This window comes from Hyperolius riggenbachi, chromosome 4 (genome assembly GCF_040937935.1).
Source record: "Hyperolius riggenbachi isolate aHypRig1 chromosome 4, aHypRig1.pri, whole genome shotgun sequence".
Classification (NCBI taxonomy): Eukaryota; Metazoa; Chordata; class Amphibia; order Anura; family Hyperoliidae; genus Hyperolius; species Hyperolius riggenbachi.
Window position 1 is genome coordinate 381,751,939 of NC_090649.1, and position 18,055 is coordinate 381,769,993.

The 18,055-nt window shown below is 45.0% G+C and overlaps 1 protein-coding gene across 1 annotated transcript in view; it reads left to right on the plus strand.

Annotated features, from left to right (window-relative positions):
• Positions 1–3,803: 3,803 nt before the first annotated feature.
• Positions 3,804–18,055, plus strand: part of LOC137504825 (latent-transforming growth factor beta-binding protein 1-like) — a 458,475-nt gene continuing 444,223 nt past the window's right edge. Inside the window, exon 1 of the mRNA XM_068233416.1 lies at positions 3,804–4,542. Coding sequence (XP_068089517.1) covers positions 4,208–4,542 — 335 coding nt within the window. The 5' untranslated portion in view covers positions 3,804–4,207. The remainder of the gene's footprint in view (positions 4,543–18,055) is intronic.

Here is an 18,055-nt window from a genome sequence, read left to right on the forward strand (position 1 = left end):
GTCATGTGCAATAAAGTGAAGAGGATAGGGTCAGGTGAGGCAAAGTGAAGAGGATAGGGTTAAGGTGTAATAACGTGAAATGGACAGGGTCAGGTGTGAGAAAGTAAAGTGGTTAGAGTCAGTTGTGATAAAATAAAGGGGACTTAGTTAGGATCAGTTGTGATAAAGTGAAGAGGACTTAGTCAGATATGATAAAGTGAGGAGGATAGGGTCAGGTGTGACAAAGTAAAGTTGATAGGATCAGGTGTAATATAATGAAGATGTCAGAGTCAGGTGTAATAAGGTGAGGTGGTTAGGGTGAGTTGTGATAAAGTGAAGTGGATAGGGTCAGGTGTGATAACATGAAGAATGCAGGGTCAGGTGTGACAAAGTAAAGTTGATAGGATCAGGTGTAATATAATGAAGATGTCAGAGTCAGGTGTAATAAGGTGAGGTGGTTAGGGTGAGTTGTGATAAAGTGAAGTGGATAGGGTCAGGAGTGATAACATGAAGAATGCAGGGTCAGGTGTGATAAAGTAAAGTAAGTTGACCCCAGCATGGTCCTGACGAAGTGGCCAATTGGCCACGCTATGCATTAAGACTCATACCATATCAGGACGCTATCTCTCCTTCCACCTCCCGGGTTTGTATACGGGGTCTGCAGGTATTATTGTTTCCCTCCAGGGTTGCACTGCCATTGCTTTGGGATTTCTCTAGGGTTTTATTATTGTGTGTTGTTATATTTTTTATATTGAATTGTATTTATTCCGGTTTATCTGGACTTATGCACCTTATAATTCTCAATAGATATCATTCACTGTGATACATTTCTGATATATTATCTACTCTTGTGACATTGTTATACCAATTTAAAGTGCACTCACATGATCCGGGTCATACTCCTGTAAGGGCTTTTTTTAGCCCCTATTGGAGAGATATCACATATTAGTCATACAATATCATACCATTGCTTGATGGTCCCTTGTTGTTATTTTTAATTGTTTTTATGGTTTCTGATTACTATTGTTTTTGGCTATGATTAATAAGCTTTTGCAATTTGATTAATTTCATCGTCTGGTCCGGATCAGTCTATAATTGATTTATGATATGACAGTGGTGCTATTACTAGGACTATTCCTCTCTCTACTTAAAGAGAATCTGTACTCTGAAATTCTTACAATAAAAAGCATACCATTCTATTCATTATGTGCTCCTGGTCCCCTCTGTGCTGTTTCTGCCATTCTCTGCTGCAAACCTGGCTTGTAATTGCCAGTTTTAGGCAGTGTTTACAAACAAACTAACCAGCTTCTAATAGGCTCAGCTAAGCAGAGTGTGTTAGTCACACAGAGCCTGCAGGGGGTGTGTACAGCTTCTAGCTAATCACAAGCAGCCCTGCACATTCCAGTCTGACTGCCTCAGCCTGACTGTGCCGACTATAGAGAGAAGATTAGATCATATAACAGAGATAACACAGCTACTGTGCAATTAGGAAAAGCTGCAGTAAGCCAGACCACATTAGAAAAGGCATAGGAACTTATAGCATAGAAGAAATAAAGATAAACAATTTGTTACAGAGTCTCTTTAAAGTTCATAGGATCAGATGTAATGCAGTGGTTCAGGACAAGTGTAACAAAGTGAAGTGGTCAGGTGCGTGCTACTTACAAACAGATTCCGTTCTGGGTGTTTGTAAGTCGAGTTGTGTTATACAAAGTGAAACATGAAAAAAATGATCTACTTTTGGACAAATCTGGATTTGCACATACAGTAAAAACAATGTTTGTGTATGTGCTTTTAATGTGTTTTGAACTAATGGAATATGCAACACTGTATAACAAATTTATGTAGTAACAAAAACAGTAGCATTTAATTTGTGGATGAAGACAACTTTGTATTTGTGAAACGATGTAACTCAAGTTGCTTGTAAGCAGGGCCGGATTTCTGGAAAGGCCACAAAGGTCAAGGCCTAGGGCGATAAAATTCAGCAGGGCGCAGGACTTGGAGAGATAAGAGGTCACATGTCAAAGTAAATCACTTCTGCTTTGCTCTGTTCTGCCCGAATTCCAGAGATCCCTGCATCTCTCTCACCGCAGAGTGTGTGTGATGACAACATCTGTTGTCATCTGAGGATCTTGTCCTTAGTATAATGAGTGGGGACATACAAGCTGCTGTGAGAAAAAAAATATATGGGCTCAAGTAGTAGAACTTTTGAGTTCAGATTAGTTTCTTTATGCACGCATTCAAGGATAGGAATTATCAGCTCTCCTCTCCCCCAGACTGATGTTTTATTACTTGGTCAGAGCTGTTAAAGACCTGAGACCTGTTAGGAAATAAAAACAAGCCATAAATTTAAGCAATGACAGCAACATTCTCTCTGTGCTAGTACAGTTTAACTCTTTCCTGACATGTTTTACAAGCAGCAAAGCATTGTTCTGTGTTAGCCATCAGTGAAAGCAGGATGTTTTGAAACAGAATGACAACTGTATTACATTTATTTATATTTACAAATCAATGTATACATCTCCTGCTGACTGTATATATAACTGTATGTCCTAACATCTTGTATACAGGAACAAAGTCTGAAGATGGCTCATTAGCCAAAGGCTCACTATTTTCTTTTGGTTAGCCAATAAATATTATCATTCTATTACAAAACTTAAAAACTTCCTGCTGACTGATTAAGATCTGTCTTCACTTGCCCCAAGTGCTAAATTGTCACCGTGTAAAGTACACCAAAGCTTATGCTAGGTACACATGATGCAATTTTCTGACAGATTTATTGTCAGATCGACTATTTCCAACATGTCCGATCTGCTTTCCAATCAATTTTCTGAATTATTTTTTTCATAGAAATGAACGGAAAATCGATTGAAAAATTGATCGGAAATCAGACATTGGAAATAATCGATCTGACAGTAAATCTGTCAGAATTGCATTGTGTGTACCTAGCTTTACACTACATCTATGCCAGCGTGTGTAGTGTTGGATCCTTCTACTTACCTGTTCTGTTTTGGATGGGTTTCTCTCCTTTGCGCTGCACTATCACCTGTTTGTGACTCTGACTGAAGCAAGTCGCACAAAGGACAAAGAAGCAGTGCATGCTCTGTCCTCTCGGGCTTCTTGTTATTATGCACTCCTGTCCTGTATGCATGTGCACAGCAGCCGAGGCTTGGAGTGTTATGGGTATGTGTACTTGACAAGTGCTGCTCATATATGAGCATCATTTCTGAATTATGCAAGCCCTGAACACTATTGCCTGCTGTGCATCCAGGCTGGAGTGCAAAATTACATGGAGTGGACAGAGCATGCACTGCTTCTTTGAACAGGGGGGGCAAAGCAGCAAAACAGACAGGAGCCCATGTAACCCAGTGAACACCAGTCAGAGTTGGACAGAATGGGCGGGGGGCGGTTGGTGACAGCCGGCCTAGGGCGCTGGAAAGTACAAATCCGGCCCTGCTTGTAAGTAAGGGACTACTTGACTTGTGTCTGTCTGTCTGTCTATCAATCACATTACACATTCAAATTTCCCATAACAATGATTGTTTTGAATCTTTTCAGCAATCAAAACTCTTTCTGCTAAATACAAAATCGCAGGCACTTTTTTATGAAGTCTGCTGGAGATAATTATCCTTTGTTACCAATTTTGGATCACTTGTACGAGTAGGCGAACAATCCTAAAACATTTATGACACTGTCACTTTTCCCTGTGATCTCCCAATTATGGCCAGGCGGCGTGACGTCACGGCTGGAGGGCCTGGCTGCGGGGCACTGACACAACTGACTGTAATAAGCACGGGCTTCCACTTTCTGGTTACACTCCGGCAGAAAGCCCAACACTGGCAGCGCAGGCAACATCTGCTCCTTATAGAAGCCCCTTGAACTGCCCCCTTCACTTCTCCTCCTCCTCCTTTCCCTCTCTCTCCTTCTCTCTCACTTTTCTTGGCTGCTGTTTTATAAAGCGAGCTCCTGCAGCACTAAGCTCTGCTCTTTATTCTTCCCTTTGCCCCCACTGCAAGTCATGCCTGTTAGCTGCCTGCAGCAGCTCTGCCGCTTCCACTGAAGTTTCCCCGGGACGAGTGGAGTTTCTTTTCTTGGCTGAGAGAAGGAGGAGGGGGGCAGAGAAGAGTTTGAAAGAAGAAGAAGCAGCCCACAGGAGAGAGGGAAGCCAGTCTGGAATAGGCAGGAGCCTCCACTCTGCACAGCATCTCTATAGCCTGATCTACTCGTGTTTATGTACATGGCTTGTGATAATAACAGGTGGGGAGTCCTGCTGTGCGCGCTGCTCTGCCTCTCCACCACTGTCCTGGCTAATGTAGAGCGGGTGAGGAAGATCACCTATGTGGTGCACTCTGGACCCCCGGGAATCTACTACCCCCAGCAGCAGAGCAGCAGCCAGGAGCGGAGCCGCAGGATGAGCAGGGTGAACTCCAGTCCCGCTGTGGTGCAGAGACAGCAGCCGCTCATTGGGGAGAGCAGCACTCATCACATCCGACACTTCTCCTCCTACTCCCGGAGCAGCCTGCAGCAGGACTCGCAGAGGACTCCCAACCTTCAGCAGCTGCAGGGGTGAGCTCCTCTCTCATCATCAGTGTGGGGCAGGCGGGGGGAGTCCTGATCAGGGGCATGGCTGCTGCAATGTTTGGGTTAGTATAGCCCAGAGATACCTCCCAGCCAGCAGTGGAAAGTGAGAAGTGCTGACTGTGGACACACAAGGCAGGTGGTTCACATGGAACACTTTCCAAACAGCCCGCTGGGTGATGTATGAATGGGAATTCTGCTTCACAGCAACTGATTGATAGGTTGGACGGTGTCTAGTGCAAGAGAGCTGTGGTTGGTTGGTTGGTGCTGTTGGTGAATAAAGCCATTCACATGAGTGTAAGGTGGGATGAGGGTCAGACATCCTCCTCTGTGAATGCTGCTCATGTGATCTAATGGGATGCAAACATTCTGCACATTAGGAAGTCATTAGGATGACCACCCTGCTATAGATATTAGCCACAGGTTGAGTTAATCAGGGGCTGGCGCTGTAAGGAGCAGACAAAATGTGAACTTGGTGGGGAGACTGTGAAATTACTGTGACTAGTAAGATGTTTTGTTTTAGACACAGCTTGTATAGCTCTGCCACACTGATTTAATTACAGGCAAGGCTGCTTTCACACCGGGAAGTTGTGTTGCTTTCCCTTTAAAAACAGGAATTTGAGTCATTATGCGTTATGTGCTTGTTGCATTGCATACAGTGAAGCATATAGTAAAAAAAAAAGTATGCTTCACTGTAGGGCACGTTATGCAGTAACATTTAGCATGCACTGGGTTATGCATAATGGATCCATTGCACCGCTAACGTGTAGATGGGAACAGTACCATTGCACTATAATTGCATCGTGTTAGCATGTGATTGTATTGTCCAGCGGAATGCAGCACTGTGAACATAGCCTATAGGTTCACATAGGGCATCGTGTTCCCTGTAAAAGCAGGAATAGAAAAGTTGCACCGCATACTATGCTCGCATTGCGTTGCAAACAGTGAAGCATACGGTCAATGAAAAGTATGCTTCACTGTTACTGTTAACAGGTATGTTATGTGGTAATGCACTGGATGCAGTGCGTTGCAATGCTGCACTCTATTAGATCGCATGGTTTAGCATTGTGACTCTCCATGTTCTAACGTGGTTATTGCGTTGAAACGCAATGCCGCATGTGAAACTAACCTTAATGTTAAAGTTCTGTGTTAAAACTGATGAAACAATGTCAGAAGAAAAATATGGGCAAATATATTGCAGTGATTAAACTTTAACAACATTCAAAGTTTCACCTCAAGTATCTATAAGTACAAATCTCAAATTACATTTGATAAGTGTGGTTGGCTGGAATGGAGACAGATTGTGGACGGTGATATCTGCAAAGTTCCACGAAACTCAGGCAAGTCTGCATATTCTAGACATCTGGGTATCATTTTCTAGCATCCTGTAGTCACTGAAGGGGAATCCTGGCTGGAATCTTACCATCTGTATCAGTTCTGTAAAGATTGGATGCTGCATTCAGGTCACCCATAGATCATTTGTCTGATGTCCGAGAGATCTAGTGAAAAACAGCGAACTGTGCTGTTGTATACCTGAGGCCTTATGCCTGGTACAGGCCAAATCGAATATTTCCAACAGGTCCGATTGGTTTTCTGATCGATTTTTTTAAAAGAGATCAGAAATCAGATCGGACCTCTTGGAAATAATCGATTCGACCGAACCATCTGACGGGATATTGCATGGTGTGTACCAGGCAATAAATCCCAAGTGTTAAGATTCATCACACTTGTTAAGCCACATTGCCTTCCAGATTACAGATATACCAGCAAGTACCAGTGCCATAATCTCTTCATTAACATAACTTGAATGCTTTATGTGTGGCCCTTTCTATTTGCTTCAGTAACCAGTTATTTGAACATTCCAGTGGTTAGGTAAAGACAATGCAAATAAAGCCACAGACACTCAATACGTCAGCTACAATGTCACCAGAGTGTGTCATGCAGGTTCCTGCACAATCCTGGGAAGTTTACAGCGTAACCGGGTCAAATCTCTCACTACACATTTCAAAGACATGAGCTGCCATTGATGGGAGAATAGCTTTGAAAACCACTTTCTAAAAGGCTTCAGTTTTTTATTTCAGCTGAGTGGGTTGATGCAAACATCAGGCAGTAAAAATGCACCTGTGGCCAAAAGTGGGTGGAGCTACAAACAGCCCATTTAAGGCTAGTTTACACTGAATGCCGTGTATCAGTATATCCATTGTGGCTCCGATGTGCCATTCAGTGTACTGGCAATGCATCCATTGCAGCGCTGATGTGCGCAGCAGACCCCGGTGCAGTGCACACTGCTGCAGGCCTTTTTGCGGACTGCGCACCTTTTATGACTGGATATAAGCTGTGCTACATCAGAATGATTGTGCGTTTTGTTACATCGTAATGCAGCGCATGCTTTATTGTGTGAAAGGCCCTAAGGGCCCATTTACACTGTGGTCAGCAGCCTTGTCCCAACTATCATTAGCAACAAGTAGGATAGAGATTAACAGGCTTGTATGGTCCTTCCACAGCTCCTAGTTTTATTGGCTTCCTTTATTTATGATTGGTGTGCTTTGCCTCTGATTATCTCACACCATTCCCTAACCTGTCTCCTGAATGGCTTAAAGAGACACTTAAAGCTGGCCATACGTTAGGCCGATTCCCCGCCGATTCGATCACTGGTATTCGATCACTGTCACATCGTTCACGCTACACGCTAAATTTCGATCTATCCCGTCCGTTCCCGCCGAACGCTCCGTGCGGGAAATTACCGTCGATCGCCCACGGGTAGGGAGCGCGTCGCTAGCGGCGTTCGAGTGTCCAACGACCGATGCAATACAGCTGCAATATATTACCTGCTCCGCCGGCGCGACTCCCCAGGTCTCCGCTGTCTTCTCCGCTCTGGTCTGGTCTCCGGCTCCGGCATGCTTCACTTCTTCCTGTCTCGGCAGGAAGATTAAACAGTAGAGGGCACTCTACTGTTTAAACTTCCCCCAGACAGGAAGAAGTGAAGCATGCCGGACCCAGAGACCAGACCAGAGCGGAGAAGAAGACAGCGGAGACCTGGAGAGTCGCGCTGGCGGAGCAGGTAATGTATGCGGCGGGGGGGGCGGCGGCAGCACCACCACCGATTGTGATCGGTTTCATGCTGAAATCGATTCACAATCTGTTTGCAGTAAAGGCAGCCATATGATCCCTCTCTGATCAGATTCGATCAGAGAGCGATCTATCTGTTGGTCGAATCTGATGGCAAATCGACTATGGCTAACTTAAGTCTACAAAAAAAAATAAATCAGTTTTACTCACCTGGGGCTTCTACCAGCCCCCTGCAGCTGTCCGGTGCCCTCATAGTCATGATTGGGTACTCCTGCCTACCCATGGCTATCCTGCTGATCCACTGCCTCTAATAATTTAAGTCACAGCCCCCAAAAAATCATACAGATTAGATGCTTGACTGAAGTTTGACTGCATTCGCTGTATGCTTGTTTCAGGTGTGTGATTCAGACTCAGCAGGATAGCCAGGCAAATGGTACTGTTTAAAAGTAAATAAATATGGCAGCCTCCGCATCCCTCTCTCTCACTTCAAGTGTCCTTTAAGTGAATGAGAAAAAAACGATCTACATTTCACTCTGCTCTACTTCAAATACATGTCTCCCCTGTTATCAGACATATTCAGAATTAATGCTACTGTGCAGCAGACATAATGCAATGCATTCCAAAACATGGCACAATCACAACAAAAGCTCTAGCTAGATCTGCACATTCTCACCTGGCCATTTGGGAGGTACAGAATTCCAGAAACTATAGATTTATATGGTCACCAGCATTTACACAAGACAAATCAGGGGACACATTGAGGCCCCTTTTTCACTTGCTGCGTTTTGATCTGAAAATCTTAAATTTGCATTTTGCAGATCGCAACAGCACCGCGATTAGTGTAAATCAGCATGCTGTTTTTACACTAGCACCATTTGTTTACAGAATCACAATTGAGGGCCTGCTGGATTTTTGCTGCATTTGCATTCTTATACAAAGTATAGAAGTGCTGGGTAGATCACATAATCGCATGGCGTAGCAATTTCCCCCGCGTTTCGCTGATTCAAACTATTTTCCTGATTAGTTTTTTTTTCTCCTGATGGAAATCGCAAATGAACCAGAATCTTGCTGTACACTAGACAGATCATGTCAAAATCCCGTTAGTGGAAATCGAAAGAAACTCGATTGCATTCTTAGTACAAAAGGGCCCTAAAGCCCCATCTATACCATACAATTTTTTTTGTCCGATTCAATCCAATCCGACATATCTGATCGGGATTCGATTCAATTTGCCATTGTTTTGCAATGGCAAATTAAATCGAATCCCGATCGGACATGTTGGATTGAATCAATGAATCGAATTGGACAAACAATTGTATGGTGTAGATGGGGCTTTAGATGGATGTTCTCGAACTGCTATGGAAAAGTTTGTAAACGAAGGTCAGAATTCTGCTGGTAACCTGTGCAAGGCAAACAAACAGCATAGTGCAGGACTTAGCAGTCTTCCAAATGCATCATGTAGCATTCCATAAGCATCAACTGCCTTTAGCTTCTGCTACCCCTTGCCAGCCACCTTCAATGACCTCAATAAAACCTGTAAGAGCCCTCCAACCAGGGGAGGACTGAGACCTTTTGGCCAGGAAGGAAACCACAAACTAGAGGCCTGTTTTCATGGCAGCCCCAGCCCAAATGATGTCACACACGCGCCCCATGTGCTATATGCCGGTAGTCACGTGGGGTGCCAATGCAGAAATACAGCAAGGACATTTGAGGGACAGCATGACAGGTAAAGATAATGCACTGGTAACGGGGAGCACATAATACATTTTGAGAGACACCGGCTGGGGTTTCCTTCGCGTTCATCATTCATGATTATTGTACTTGATCGCCCACATCAACCTGAGATTTCCCAGCATCTCAGATCAATACATTCTACTAATTTCCACCCGAAATCAGTCAAAACATTGATTGGGCATGCTTGTGGCGCCACAGATTTTCATCTGATTCGATAATTATCGAAACGGTTGGTAGATCGGCCAGCCCTAAATCATTAAATTAGAGGTAGCCTGGGGGGAAATCTCCCCTCTTCCCCCCTGGCTAGTCCTCCCCTGCCTCCAACCAGAATGTGCTTTGCAAGCAACTTTAGCTAGGTGTCATGCTGCACCATCTTCCAACCTCCAACTATCACCATCTATTGAAAAATATCCAGCGGTATGAGCAAAATGGTAGGCAGCTTCCAAGTGCAATGTTCTCTGCAGGCTATTTTAGCAGGTTGTGCTGCCTGGCCTAATGTTCCAACCACCTAGCTTTCACCATCTGTAAAATGACAGATGTTTGCAGCAGCACAGGAGCCACTTAATTATCAAAACGTTGTTCATAGGTAAAGCCAAATCAGTGAGACATGGAGGCAGTGCTACCACCCAAGGGGAGTATACCTGAGGCCAGTAAAGACAGCTTATGTAAAGAGGGAACCCAATGTCACTTGCTAGCAAAGAAGGTGCAGGAAACCAGTAACCAGTGTAGAGAGTTTGTGCCTAAGTGGGAGGATCGAGCTGCATAATCCCTGGACACAGTAGCTGGGATCAGGAAGGAGTTAAGGCTCATACACACATCAGACTATAGTCTTTGGAAAATGAAACATCACAGACCAATCTTACCACCCTTCATGTAGTATGAGAGCCATACTCTACACAGTCTTTTCTATGGAGCTGAACTCCACATCACAAAAAAAATCTTTGCAAGATGCTGCACACAAAGATGCTGTACAGACACAAAAGATCAGTATCTGCCAAAGATCTGTTCCTGCAAAATGCATTCATAGTCTATGAGATCTGCAGATCATCATACACACCTTGTTTAACTGACATTCATCTGCAGATCAGACAATCATCTGCAGATCTGAAAATCCATCCTGCTGGATCTGATCTGCAGATGAATGTCTGTTAAACAAGGTGTGTATGATGATCTGCAGATATCATAGAATATGAATGCATTTTGCAGGAACGGATCTTTTGCAGGAACAGATCTTTTGCAGATACTGATCTTTTGAATGTGTACAGCATCTTTGTGTGCAGCATCTTGCAAAGATTTCTGTCTGACTGGGAGTTTAGCTCCATAGAATAGACTGTGTAGGTATGGCTCTCATACTACATGGGAGGGGTAAAATTGGTCTGTGATCTTTCATTTTCCAAAGACTATGGTCTGATGTGTGTATGAGCCTTTAGGCAGGGGAAACACTTGACTGTTTTCTGCATAGAAAAACTGATTTAAACCGAGAAATCCTGTTAATCAATGGGCTAGTTCACACTTAATGTGTTTTTCGCACACACAAAAAAAAATTAATATCCCATAGGATAATTCTGCACATTTTATTTTTTTTTCAGTTTTCTTTATCAATTACATTAGCTGCTCCATATCCCTCTCACTTCAGGTTTCTGTTAGGCCTCTTTCACAGTAGGACGTTGCGGTTTGATACAACGCAACTTAATGCCCTGTTATCGTTGCATACAGTAGAGCATACAGGCAATGAAAAGTATGCTTCCAAGTCATTACTGAGCATGTGCAAACAGTCCAATGCAGCTAATAACGTGTATAACGCACAGCATGCAGCACTTTCTAATAACGCTACACATTACACACAAACGCAACGTGTGCACTATGAATGTCGCACAGACTTAGTATTGCTGTGCGTTAGTCTGCGTTGAAACATTTTCTAACGTGCGACTTTAACGTCGTACTGCGAAAGAGGCCTAAAAGCACTCCTGCAGTGAGAGGAATATGGAGGCTGACATATTTGTTTAATACTTCTAAACCACATGTGTCAAACTCTGGCCCGCGGGCCAAATTTGGCCCGCAGTGCAAGAAAAATTGGCCCGCCAGTGCTTTCTGCACTTTACATTGTATGTGGCCTGCGGCGCTTTAAACAATTGCCCGCAAGAGGATCGTCATGGCCCGCGGCAACGCTCGCAACTCCTCTCCTCCCATCTGTTGTCTTTGGGTGGCCAGCAAGTGATAGAGCGTTGCTACGTTCTATCACGCTCTAGCTTTGTGCTCCGCCTCCCATTGCCACGGGCTCAGCGCAGAGCTGTCAATCAGGCAGCGTCTTTTCCGCTTCCTCCACCTCCTCTTTCATCCTTGCTGGCCGCTGTACTCTTCATGGTGGCGAGCGGCGGCAGTTCTTCAGTTTGCACACCAGCGTGACCCCCGCACACAGGAGAGTGGTGTGTCCCTGCCTTCGAGCGCGTATATACAGCAAGTTCCTGTATATGCGCGCTAGCAGACAGGAACACACCTCTCTCCTGTGGCTGTCATTCTTCAGTGCAAGGGTCACGCTGGTGTGCAGACTAAAGAACTGCCATGCCAGAGAGTACAGTGTCCAGCAGGGATTCAAAGTCAACCAGTGGAGGTGAGGAAGGGAAGGGTGGTGGAAAGGGGACACAGGCTGTCTGGCTTTCTATAGGGGGCATTTACTATGCCTGGCTACCTATACGGGGGCAACTGCTATGCCTGGCTACCTATACAGGGGCAACTGCTATTCCTGGCTACCTATACAGGGGCAACTGCTATGTCTGGCTACCTAACAATGGTAAAAAGAGTGGCACTCACAAAAGCAGGGATAAGGGTGCCCAAGCCTCAAAGGATCCTCACACCATTGAATCCAGATCATGTAGTAAAACAACGTTGGAGGCTGGCACTTCCAAAAGTAGAAAGCTCTTTTATTGAAACATTAAAATCAGTGGTAATACAGCGACAGCCCGCTGTTTCAGGTATCAGCCTTTCTTCAAGCTGGTTGAAACAGCTTGAAGAAAGGCTGATGCCTGAAACAGCGGGCTGTCGCTGTATTACCACTGATTTTAAAGAGACTCTGTAACAATAAAAACCTCCCCTGGGGGGTACTCACCTCGGGTGGGGGAAGCCTCCGGATCCTAATGAGGCTTCCCACGCCGTCCTCTGTCCCACGGGGGTCTCGCCGCAGCCCTCCGAACAGCCGGCGACTGTGCCGACTGTCAGTTCAATATTTACCTTTGCTGGCTCCAGCGGGGGCGCTGTGGCGACTTTCGGCACGGAAATAGACGGAAATACCCGATCTCCGTCGGGTCCGCTCTACTGCGCAGGCGCCGGAAACTTGCGCCTGCGCAGTAGAGCAGACCCGACGGCGATCGGGTATTTCCGCCTACTTCGGCGCCGAGAGGCATCAGAGCGCCTGCGCAGGAGCCAGGAAGGTAAATATTGCGTCACGGCTGTACGGAGGGCTACAGCGAGACCCCCGAGGGACGCAGGACGGCGTGGGAAGCCTCATTAGGATCCTGAGGCTTCCCCCACCCGAGGTGAGTACCCCCCAGGGGCCGTTTTGTCGTTACAGTTCCTCTTTAATGTTTCAATAAAAGAGCTTTCTACTTTTGGAAGTGCCAGCCTCCAACGTTGTTTTACTACATGTCTGGCTACCTATACTGGGCACCTGCTATGCCTGGCTACCTATACAGGGGCAACTGCTATGTCTGGCTACCTATATAGGGGCAACTGCTATGTCTGGCTACCTATATAGGGGCAACTGCTATGTCTGGCTACCTATACTGGGCAACTGCTATGTCTGGCTACCTATACTGGGCACCTGCTATGCCTGGCTACCTATACAGGGGCAACTGCTATGCCTGGCTACCTAAACTGGGGCACCTGATATGCCTAGCTACCTAAACTGGGGCACCTGATATGCCTGGCTACCTAAACTTGGACACCTGCTATGCCTGGCTACCTAAACTTGGGCACCTGCTATGCTTGGCTACCTATACTGGGGCACCTGATATGCCTGGCTACCTATACTGGGGCACCTGATATGCCTGGCTACCTATACTGGGGCACCTGATATGCCTGGCTACCTATACTGGGGCACCTGATATGCCTGGCTACCTAATACTGGTGCACCGGATATGCCTAGCTACCTAAACTTGGGCACCAGCTATGCCTGGCTACCTAAACTTGGGCACCAGCTATGCCTGGCTACCTAAACTTGGGCACCAGCTATGCCTGGCTACCTAAACTTGGGCACCAGCTATGCCTGGCTACCTAAACTTGGGCACCTGCTATGCCTGGCTACCTAAACTTGGGCACCTGCTATGCCTGGCTACCTAAACTTGGGCACCTGCTATGCCTGCCTACCTAAACTTGGGCACCTGATATGCCTGGCTTCCTATACTGAGGCACCTGATATGCCTAGCTACCTAAACTGGGGCACCTGATATGCCTAGCTACCTAAACTTGGGCACTTGCTATGCCTGGCTTTCTAAACTGGGGCACCTGCTATGCCTGGCTACCTATACTGGGGCACCTGATATGCCTGGCTACCAATACTGGGGCAGCTGATATGCCCAGCTACCTAAACTTGGGCACCTGCTATGCCTGGCTACCTAAACTTGGGCACCTGCTATGCCTGGCTACCTAAACTGGAGCACCTGCTATACCTGGCTACCTATACTAGGGCACCTGATATGCCTGGCTACCTATACTGGGGCAGCTGATATGCCTGGCTACCTAAACTGGGGCCGCTGATATGCCTGGCTACTTATACTGGGGCAACTGTTATGCCTGGCTACCTAAACTAGGCCACCTACTATTCCTGGCTACTTATACTAGGGCAACTGCTATGCCTAGCTACCTATTCTGGGGCTCCTGTGCCTGCTGCCTATACTGGAGGCACATACCTTGCTAACCTACATACTGGGGGCACCTATGCTTAGCTATCTATTCTGAAGGCACCTATTCTTGGCTACCTATATTGGGGCAACTATACCTGGCTTCCTATATAGGGGTTACCTATACCTGGCTTCCTATATACGGGTTACCTATACCTGGCTTCCCATATAGGGGTTACCTATACCTGGCTACCTACCTACAATGAGGATGTATTTTGTTTGTTGGCTGTAACTTCGTGGCTATCACGTGCAGTGCAAATTGTGGGGTGTTATGCGATCATTCCAAATGGGGAGGGGGGGGGGGAAGAGTATACTTGTCGGCCCTCGACCTAGTCTAAGTTTTACATTTCGGCCCTCCGTCTATTTGAGTTTGACACCCCTGTTCTAAACAATGCACAATACATAGCTTTACTGCTGATCCTCTGCCTCTAATACATTTTAGCCATAAACCATGAACAAGAATACAGATCAGATGTTTCAAACTCAAGCCTGACTGGATTGCCTATATGTCTGCTTCATGTGTGTGATTCAGACACTACTGATGCCAGAATAATCAGCAGGACTGCCCGGTAACTGGTATTGTTTAAAAGGTAATATGGCAGCATCCATATCCCTCTCACTTCAGGTGTCCTTTAAAGGGAACTGGAGTGTAATATGGACATTTTCATTTTCATTTCCTTTTAGAAAAGGGATAGGATTCAGTATAACTGATAGAAATCAATTCAATAGTGCACCTTTCAACCTCCGTAGAAAAGAAGGTAAATTTATAATAGCAAAAATAATAAGTGACTATAAACAGTGTTTAGAAGCTAAGTGATGGACAAGCTACTTTTTTTTCCTTGATGGAAAAGATGCTTGATATTGCACAACAGGTCTTCCTCATGCTGCACCTGCCAGGCAGACCAATCAGGAGTGACCATGTAACATACAAAGTAGAAAGAACAATACATGACAGCAGCAATAGGGGTTGTAGAGGTTGCGACCGCATTGTGGCCCTTGGACCAGAGGGGCCCCGAAGGGCCCTCCCTCAAGTGCAGTATTATCTCTCTATTGGTCCTGTGCTAATAATAATCACTTCTATAGATACTTTGAATAGTATTAACCAATAATCCATTAATAAACTGCTCCCCATTCCCTTCTTGCACATACTCCTCCCCACTGTACCCAGTTCCCCCTTTGCCTGTTACCATTGCAGAGTAGCTTAGGGTGCGCTGTAATATTTAACTGCTTTCCGCGCTGCCGGTCTCCTCCACAAATCACAACCACACAATCTTCTGCTTCCATTCGCCATCTCTTATCAGTCATGTGATTGGGACAGCGAATGGCTGCAGAGGGTGTGCGGATGTGATGTGTGGAGGGGACCCACAGTGCTGGATCAGGTAAAAGTCACACCACTCCCTGCACTTCTCTGCGTGCAGATGGGGACAGAGAAGTAGAGTGCCCCACTGGCGATTCCTGCAGTCACAGGAAATGTGTAAAGATCCCAACTCTGGCGACAGGAAACTTAGTTTAGATAGGAGTGTGGATATAGAAAGCACGGCTTCAAAAAGGAATTTTCAATTTAAAGAAGTAATATGTCATACTTGAATTTACACTAATCAGCATGATTCATTTAAAAATTCTCTTGTGCAATTTGGGGTTTAGATGTGCTTTGATGGCTCAGGGATGAACTAGAAGCTCTCTCATGTTTGTATAGTGATACTGTCTGGGCACCAGTCAGGTAAATTTCCTGCTACCTCCTTTTCCAGTGGCAAGGTCACAATGAGCTGGAAGAGAGGTAAAATTTGTACACCAATAGCAATGACTCATTTGCCCATTGTGCCCCGCTGGTGACAAATTCAGACTAGTACAACTTTGCAGAGGCAGTAGATAATGCTGCCATTCATAATATGATGAGCGGCTCACATCCACTCTGCAGTGAACTCTGGAGTGGCCCAACACATATGTTCAATGTATAGTACATAAAGCGCTGCTTCAGCATAGTGTGAACCTAGCCTAATACCACTTTTATCAAACCCTGCAATAGCATGTAAGCGGTAGATAATTTTTAGTAAAGACAAACTGCAAAATAATATCTGTTTGTTTTAATTTTCAGACAGCTATAGACTTCTAAACTTTTCAGGAAGTTCTTTTTTACAACCATGGCAACAGTAAATTGGCAGATGTACTGAAGGCCCCAAATTCCCATTACCTTCATGAGTAACTAACGACACAGAGCTGGAAGCCTTCTTTGTCTTTTAATAGTCACTTTGCCTCCAGGAGCCTGGAAAGAGAATAGAGACAATAAAACTGGGAGCTTCTGAGTATAGTATTAACTAATGAGGGGGGTTGTTTAACTAGATGAGTTATACTTACACTGCACAGCTCACCACATAGGCAACCACTGTGAAGGCCTGTGGAGAATGTATTCTCATCTCTACCCAGGTTAGGACCTTTGTCCTGGTCACTGTCTTGTCAAAAACAACAAACCATGTTCTAAGGTAAAGGGTAAAAACACTTTTTTTTACCTAGTGGAAATGGAACTTATGTAGCATAAGAGGCGCCCTTAACATCAAAAAGTAATGGCGGTGGTCATGATGGATGTGGAGAACTTCAATTGTGATACACTTAGTACCTTCATTACATGAGCCTTTTATTAGGCAAACAATTATGATTATAGCAGTAAACAACATATTTCTATGGAACAGCTTGCTACTTCAGGTATCAGTGCTGCTAGAGCGTGTGTTGTAAGTTTCTACACTCAAATGCGCCCCCTTTTGGGGGGGGGGGGGATCTGGTGGCACTGATACCTGAGTACGCTCTCTGTACACCACAAAACACATTGTTTAGGGCTATTATTATGATTTATCAGTTATATAGTGCTGGCATCCTCCGCAGTGCTGTACAGACTGTGTAGTTTTGTCACTAACTATCCCTCACAATCTAATTCCTACCATAGTTTTATGTCCATCATAGTCTAGAGCCTGTTTTAGGGGAAAGACAATTATTTCTATGTTTTTAGTATGTGAGAGGAAACTGCAGCCCCCAGTGGAAACCCATATAAACACGGAGAACATACAAACTCCCTGCAGATAGTGCTCTGGTTGGGATTTGAACAGGGGACCCAGTGCTGCGGGGTGAGAGTACGTTGCTTGCATATTAGGCTGGTATGTTGTAGTTATGAGGGGAAAGCCCCACCATTATTACTTTTTATGTTGTCTTCCTCTTACACTACAGAGCAGTTGTTTATCCTTTCTGCACTGTCCCAGTAATCACAGCAGATTAACATGCCCTTTTAGGAATTGAGGATGTGTGAATTCTTCACACTGGTTGGTGTTTGTATATGCATATCAAACAAGTTCATGAAATTAGGTTTTCTAAAATCATTGGATTCTATGGGCACCAGAAAGAAATGGCTTTTTATACAGTAAACAAAAGTGGTATAAAAGGATTTCCTCTTTCCATCATTATTCTAAACAGATGCCCACTTTGGAGTTATGATGCCATGTTCATGCCATGATGTCTGTTATCGCCAGATGTATTAACACTGCAATAAAGCAGTAAAGACTAACAAGTACATAGGTCAGATTGCCTATTTTTTGGATTGAGCATCAGCGCATTGGAGTTGGTGATAAATCCTCACTTGTTGTTAGTACTCTCAGACACGGTCATACAGTTTATTGAAAGATTGTCGTTACATAGCACCACATAATTATGGAGTACGTATTACGGCATCGAAGCTGCAAATAGTAAAATATTGGTAATTGAAGTTACCAATATGTTACTAGCTGATACCTTAATCCTTAAACCTCCGATTTTTGTGC